Source organism: Cibotium barometz, chromosome 1 (assembly GCF_041138505.1).
Source record: "Cibotium barometz isolate CiBa-2024 chromosome 1, ASM4113850v1, whole genome shotgun sequence".
In the NCBI taxonomy this organism is placed as follows: domain Eukaryota; kingdom Viridiplantae; phylum Streptophyta; class Polypodiopsida; order Cyatheales; family Cibotiaceae; genus Cibotium; species Cibotium barometz.
In genome coordinates this window covers 64,205,531-64,213,331 of record NC_141046.1, presented here as the reverse complement: position 1 = coordinate 64,213,331, position 7,801 = coordinate 64,205,531, and the positions used below count along the sequence as shown (strand labels likewise).

The window sequence follows — 7,801 nt, the reverse complement described above, 5'->3', positions numbered from 1 at the left end:
TGCATTCTTTAAGGAGATGGGCTTTAGACAATGTGATTTAAATCCATCATTGTATATCAAGCAAGTTGATAAACAATTAATTAGCATCCTCTCGTATGTGAATGATATACTCATTTGCAATGATGTGACAACCATCTTTGATATGAAAAGCAAGCTCCAAGGCTGGTTTGACATATGAAGAATATAGGGGAGCTTCAATACTTCCTTGGGATGAATGTGGTCAAGGTCTCAGATGTTATGTGAATGACCCAAAAACAGTATGCATACAATATGCTAGAGGTATAGGTTAACCTATGCGAACACCTAAGATGTGGATAGCCATCTGGGACATCCCAACATTAAAAGTCTCATCTATTTGATCATTAATAGGGCTGAATCGAGCTAGTTGTGAGTCAGCACATGCATGAGCTGAAGAAACCTTATCCAAATGATGCAAAGAGGAAGATTCTTACGTATATGAAGCTACAATTGATTATGGTTACACTTTACGATGAGAACTGAGGTTAATATTATATAGGTGCAGATTGGGTTGGCAGTTCAAAGGGCAGGAAAGATGAGAAGTACTCTGAGATATGCTCACTTTGGAAGTGTAAAGAGTGACATGGAAATCTAAAAAGCAACAGAGTTTCTTTGTCATGTATAGAGGCAAAGCATGGAGGAGTTGCATTGGTAGCTTGTAAGGTTGCACGGCTAAAAAATCTTACCGGGTGAGAGGTGACATGTTTAATACCCATTGCATTGTCACAACACGCTTAGCATGCAACAAAAACTACAATAATTGAACTTGAATGAATAAATTGATGGATAGATAGAACTATAAGAGGTCCAAAAATAAAAAATAAAAAATAATTGAACTTGAATGAATAAATTGATGGATAGATAGAACTATAAGAGGTCCAAAAATAAAAAATAAAAAATAAAAATAATGAAAACAATCCTTCAATTTGGCTGGACAGTATTTACCTTCCAATGAAAGGAGGTGAGGATTTCCTGGGGCTTTGAGAATTTAGAGCAATGCTATATAGAGAGAGTTTAGGGCTGGAGGAGTCTCTCATCCTCTGAGAGACGCTGTGCTCAAAAAACGGAGAGTTTCGTTAAAGGCAAATTCGATTAATTCCGGCAGTTCACCACTCACACAGCAAACTTAATAAAGTTCAATACTGCCTCCACCACCATGAGTTTAAAACTGCACACACATGCACACACGCACGCATGCACACATTAAAATTGATCCTAGATATTTCACAACTGAGAGATTGGACAGGGCCTTGAGTTAATTGAGTCATGATGCGCATGCACACACAGTTAGCCATCAGGCTTGATATGAAGACACATGAAAGTTACGCGAAACAATTTCTTTGTAATTTTGACATTGACCATTTGTCTGGATATGAAAATTTACCCTCCCGAGTGTCTGGCAGACAAAATCAAGAGATTGGTGATATAATAGTAATCGACAATTTCAGAAGTATACACTATAAAAGTCGTCAAATGATGGGTGTGTGCTTGTGCCTTCACACAATTTCATGGAGTTTGTGTTCACTTTTCCTGTAAATATGTACAAGGTTCTGGTGTACCTCTACAAGCTGATCAATGCCACCCCGTGGTGCTATATACAAGGTGTGTAGGGGTTCGATGCCACATCAGATCTATTTTGTAACAATAAATTCGTTGTTGCTGCCCATGGTCAGGTACTAGGGTGACATTTGCACTGCATGCCTTCTCTCCTGTGTGATAGTATCTCCAAACATTCTTTTTATCCTGTTTCTGTATTCAATCAATGAATCATCTGGGATCAAGGGTGTCATTTCCACCAAATCGCCCATTTTTAATCTCTCTTGAATATCATCTACAATTTTATGATTGACTCTTGGCCGCAGCTCCTCACAGAATGCAACCCCGCATGTTGCTGCGAAAGAATCCTCCATAACCCTTCTATGAAGCAAATCTGCTACAGTGGAACCTCCAGGTAACTCTTGTACTGTCATCTGATGCAAAAATCATAAACATGTCAATGTGCGCCAAAACAAGTAAGCAAGTCCAACACTGGCTGCAGCTCAGCATACCTTATCATCTTCAAGAATGACGACAAACAATGGATCAGCTTCCCTTTGAGGTGGTGTTTGCAGGAGGTGAACGTGAGGACATCCTTCTCTATGGTGGGGAAAAGGGCACGCTGATTTCAAACTGAAGCTACTGAATGGTAACCGTGATTTTGTCTCGACAATTTCACTCTGCCAAGTTAGCATCCACCTTGCCCACTCCACCATTTGCAGAATAAAAGGTGAGTGTTCAATATTATCTTCTTTATATCTCCAATGTGCCGCCACTCCAAACTCAGCTTGCTGATGCATCTCTTTGGTTCTAATCTGAACTTCTAAAGGAAATCCATCATCACCCTGAACTACTGTATGCAAAGACTGATACCTACAATGGCACACACACTAACAAGTATTAACACAATGCATTTTAGTGTTGCTAACTCAGCTTCTTTACATCTAATCTGTACTTCATGTACGGGATAATTGAGTAGTCTTCATACCCATTGGCCTTGGGCTGCATGATGTAGTCCTTAATGCTTGCAGAAGTCTGTGGCCACAGCCTGTGAACGGTTTTGAGAGCTGTATAGCAATCCTCCTCATTTGTCATAATCAAGCGCAAGCCTTGCACATCATAAACTTCATCAAAATTCCCACCCTTCCTGAAAATTGCAGAATAGCATTTTAGTTTTGCTCTACATAGAGCATTTTCTTTAAGGCAACGAAATCCTATACAAACTGCTTGCAAAAGTGTGCTAACCTTATCATCTTTGTGTAAATGCCATAGAGGTTTTTACACCTTCCACTCAAATCATGATACAAAACTCCTTCCTCAAGGAGTGTGTTCTCCAATTTCTGGATGGATTCCATAATTGTTGTTTCCCTAAACCCCCCTGTTAGCTTTGTTGCTAATTTCTGATGTTCCTGAGGTTTTAGATGCTTAAAGCACAAATCTTCCAGTTCTGCCTTCCAGCTCCATATTCCTAGCCTATTGGCTAGAGGAGCAAAAACCTGGAGGGTCTCCTTTGCTATTCGCAGTTGCTTGTGTTCAGGCAGTGCTACCAAAGTTCTCATGTTATGCAGCCTGTCAGCAAGCTTGATAAGAACCACCCGAACATCTGCCATAGCTAGAAACATTGTATGCAGTCGATCCGCCTCAAGAGTTTTGCTTGCAGTGTCATTATCCCGTGCCAACTTGCTAAACTCGCTCAATTTCGACACCTATCCAGTGCAAATACAATATTTAGTGACAGGTTACATCAACAAAGGTGCCACATGTAATCCAAATTAAATGGCCAATGGGTATGTAGCATCTAGCGGTGTGGGTTCATCACTGGGAAGGGGGAGGTCCCGAGTTTGAATTCCCACAGGCTCCCTGACAGCATCCAGGCCGTTTGCCACCATGATTGTACCGCCTTCAAATGGAAGACCAGACTGACTCAAGTTGCTACTAGAGAAGGATCTACTCAAAGGGGGGGGGGGGGGGGGGGGGAGGGGGGGCGACTGAAATTGAAATGGAAAATTCCAAACTCATTGCTGCATACCCCTTCCACTAGGTCTGCAACCTGCTTGCCAAACATCTCCTGAAGCTCCTTGTAATCAGCAGCAGAGTCATCAACTATGTCATGTAGCAACCCTGCTGCAACTACTACTTTGCTTGCACCTATTTCTGCTAAAATCATTGCAGTCTCGACACAATGAACAAGATAAAGATCACCAGTAACTCGGTACTGCAAGTACAAAATGCAAGGTAAGCTGAATAGCATGCAAATTTGAAAACGTGAAACTGAACTTCACTTGAAATAGTCTCAGAAGTTCCCAATTACCTGACCATGGTGGGCCTTTTCTGCTTCTCGAAAGGCTTTAATGACAAAGGGATCTTTGAAAATATCCTGGCAGCCTTGAGCATCAAGTAAAATGTCTTCAGCTGTTCGCCCTCCATGCACTGGTAGTGATTCTGACAGTTCTGCCGATGATCTTTGTGGCTCTGCAAATGAGCCTAGATGCTCTTCTGGCATGCTGCAAGGACCTCTGAATTCCTCTCTCCATAAAAGAGACTGCTCTAGATCTGCTGATAAGGAACAAAGTCGAATGGTGCTCCCAAGCTGTTGATCCAGCAAGAAAAGATTATTAGATCGCCTGCTAGAGCTTTGTCCACTGCTATAAGCCAAGGGTCCTTGAAGGACAGAAACTGGACTCCACTCTCTCATCTTTGAGGAGCTTGGTGAACAAAGGCTTGTGGAATCGGCCCAACTCTCGATCCCATCCCAAGAATCTGGATAAGTGCCTCTAACAAAAGAGTTTGAGGCTGAGCCCAAGTCCAGTGGGTCACTCGTACACGAGTTGCAATGCCTTGTATTAGAGTTTGCTAGCAAGGCTGAGAGGCCTGCAATGACAGGCTTAGAGACCGCATGGTGCGTGGAGGTCATCCTTGCATTGAAGTCCATCTCCAAAACTGGGCAAGTTGCAGCAGAATGTGGGGTAGAGCCAAATGTTGTTGGAGAGGAGGAACAAAGAGCCATCGAGGTCGTGATTTCCATGACCATGGGGGTTGCAAAACCGGTAAATCCTGGAGAGACTCTCTAGTATCCTTGGTAAGAACTGGCAATCTGAATGGCCCTAATAGATGTATAGATGTCTACTTCAACCTGGAAAAGAAATTAATACATGGAAAAGAATTATACTTCGATCTTGCACTAGGCAAAGATATACAACCATCTGCTGGAACCGTAGAGTAACAGCAGAAGAATGCAGGAAATATCAGCAAATAGAAAGGATTGCATATCAAAATAATACAAGTACAAGAAAATAAACCCTTTGGATCACAGGAAAAAGCCATACGATGGCAAGAAATATGAGAAACCCAAAAAAATTGTGAAGGATCAAGGGAGAAAACCTGTAGTTAGATCTGCTGTGTGTTTGCCGTATCCCTATCTTCGTTGATCTCCAGTTTCTCCATCATTATTCTGTCAGGCAAAAGCAAAGGATCCGGCAGACTTAAACTGATGCATTGGCGTAAGACAAAAGGGAAAAGGCCTCAGGCTGATTCCGGAAACCCTAGCGTAACTTAATGCCGGAAAACCTAGCGTAATCCGACTGCTTTCCTTCTCCTGATTCCAGAAACCCTATTTTCTCCTTCTGATGCCGTATACCCTAGTTTTCTCCTTCCTTCTGATGCCAAAAACCCTAGATTACCTCCAATGATGCCGTAAACCCTAGATGAATTTTCTTCCTTTTTCCTTGCTGATGCCCGAAACCCTAGAAGGCGTCTGCGAGAAGCCCTTGCGTGGCTGCTAAGGCACCTGTTTTCCGATGGCGGGGATCGATGGCAGCAAGGCAAAGGAAGGTAGAAACTAAGGCGAAGGAGAGGAGAAGCCCGCCATAGCCCTTCTTGGGAACGAAGATTGATTAGACAAGCATTATTTATTATTTTATTATTTTATTATTATTTGCTAATTCTAACGCCCCCTTCAGCGCAAACTCTGCTTTTTATACTTTTTGCTTTTTCGATTCTCGCGACTCTTCGGCCACGTCGGCCGGCCCTCGCATCCGCCACGTTAACTTCCACGTGGCCCTCCACAGCCGCCACCAACGTGACCAGCCACGTGGCAAGGTCCACCTTGTTTAAATTATTGAAGCCAATTAGTTCATCGTTTCGTCCCGACAACGTTAAGTATACGTGTCTACCCACGTGCTAGTCATTCATGCAAACGTGTTAAAGGATAAGTACAAGGAATCATTACATCATTCACAACCTTGGTTTGCAAGTTCCCTTCAAACATTTTTCCTTAAAAATTCTCAAAACCCTCGAGCTCAAGAAATTGAAGGTTTTTTAAAAGATTTTATAGGTTTTTTTTTTTGGGACCAACCAACTCCCATCTATCATCCTCAAAAACAAAAGATGACTCTCCCCAAGAAATCTAGTACCCAAAGCAAGATGCAAGCTTCAACCATAGCTTGAGTAGAATAGCCCCTAGGGGCCTGCTTCGTTGGTCTAGTACCTACTAGATTCTCGATAAAAGCAACAAAGATGTAACTTGCTTGCTTGACCTTCTTGTACCATCTCTTTGTTTTAGGCCCATATCTGACTAGTTTGGCATCCACTTTCAGCTTTCTAAGACCCTGCAATCCAGAACACCACATCATTAGGCACAGCCTAGTATGTCTGTAGGTAACACCCATAGGAGGAGGGTCAGATGATGGCAGATTTCAGAGCCTGAATCAACTGAAACAATTCAGCTCCACTCAACTTGTTAACCAAGCATATAGAGCAGCACATACATATACACTTATACATCAATCCACTCACATCAATTCCTGTGTCACAAGCTTTTTGAAAAACAATGTAGTTTCTCGAATTCCAGATCTCCCACACGCAATAGAATCTGATAATATTAAAAATTAAATCAATATGTCCACCATTTGTTGTCCATCTCCTAATCAACCAATCCCCCTATTGACTTTGCACCCCTAAGTTGCTATGGACCCATTTCCCAATCTTGACCTAGGCTCCCCTAATGGCAAGGCAATCCCAAAATGCATGCTTCCCATCTTCCAAGCTAGTCTTACACCAGGGCAACATCCACTTGTGAAGTTCCTTTGAACCAATGGGCAGAGCTCCCATACACACTCTCCACAGAAAGACCTGAGATTTAGTAGGTATTTCACATATTGCCTTCCATTTCCTTCTCCAACAGCTGGAGCTCCAGCTCACTTTCCAGATTCTATTACAGTAGATGACATTATCCTCACTTATTCTCAAAGCATTATACAAGACTCTAGTTGTGCCTCTGTCTAGCTTAGATCCATTAAACCAAGACCAGTCCCTAATCCAGTAAGGCTCATCCACTACTATGGATGTTCAACCTTTTTGCACCTCCTCCAACACATGTCTTATTAGATAAGGCAAGATCCATCTCCAGTTGCTCAAGCTCTTTCTAGCCCATTGATGGCCCATCCCAGCAGTCAGTAAATCTCCTCAAACCTTTGTTGTTCAACCTTTAGCTATTCTATGGTCTTGTAAAGCTAAAGGGGGGTTAAAATTATGAGTCCACCAAATCCCTAGACACATCAAAGAATTCCTTGAAGCTCTACCACACCCATCCCAGACCATAAGTTCCAGCACCTCTTTCCATTTAGTATAAAACATCCTGCACCGTGAGGACCCTGTTACTTTGAGAGGGGCATGAGAAAACAATTTATTTTTCCAACCAAGACCTTGCCAAACTCCATCAAAATAAACAGTTGAGCAGTCCACTAGTTCCCCTAACATCCTTTCCAAATTTCCTTTTGTTGAAGACACTTGGGTAAAAGCACTACTAGTCTGGAAATATTATGAGAAGGGAGATGAAGGATGCCTAAATCACCTTCACTCTTAGGCAAACTAATTTTTTCCCAAGCCAGCCAAGCCAATGCCTTTTTATTGGAGCCAACATTCCTCCACACAAAATCTCTTACAAGTTTGACTATCTTCTGGCTAGTGCCCTTTTCCAAAATCCAACACAGGGCATAGGAACATTATATAGACATTGAAAACAGTGTTGCATATAGCCACCCTATCATTAAAGGGGACCCTGATACCCTTCCATTTCTTGAGTTTCACAAAGAATATGTCCAGTGCCCAATCTATCAACTGTTTGTTGGTCACCTCAACCCCAAGGGGAACCCCTAAATATTTGACAATTGGACCTCTCTTCACCACCTCACACCCCAGTCTCTCTAAATCAAAGTCATTGTTCTCAGAAAGATTGATTAGTTTAGAC

The 7,801-nt window shown here is 42.3% G+C and overlaps 1 protein-coding gene across 1 annotated transcript; it reads right to left on the bottom strand.

The window, feature by feature from the left end:
• Positions 1-1,343: 1,343 nt before the first annotated feature.
• Positions 1,344-5,373, bottom strand: LOC147642317 (putative GTP diphosphokinase RSH3, chloroplastic). Its single transcript, XM_086805073.1, has 8 exons — positions 5,235-5,373; positions 4,936-5,005; positions 3,866-4,687; positions 3,584-3,769; positions 2,800-3,260; positions 2,543-2,701; positions 2,067-2,427; positions 1,344-1,988 (listed from the first exon to the last, which is right to left on the bottom strand). Exons 3-8 carry the CDS (start codon positions 4,583-4,585, stop codon positions 1,695-1,697), a joined length of 2,181 nt encoding a protein of 726 aa, XP_086661199.1. The 5' UTR covers positions 4,586-4,687; positions 4,936-5,005; positions 5,235-5,373; the 3' UTR covers positions 1,344-1,694.
• Positions 5,374-7,801: the final 2,428 nt, after the last annotated feature.

Coding starts and splice junctions, on each gene's coding strand:
- LOC147642317 (XM_086805073.1), bottom strand. CDS start 4,585: ATGGTCATGGAAATCACGACCTCGATGGCTCTTTGTTCCTCCTCTCCA. Junction 2,702..2,799: donor ATTTACACAAAGATGATAAG/GTTAGCACACTT, acceptor TGCAATTTTCAG/GAAGGGTGGGAATTTTGATG. Junction 2,428..2,542: donor ATGCAGCCCAAGGCCAATGG/GTATGAAGACTA, acceptor GTGCCATTGTAG/GTATCAGTCTTTGCATACAG.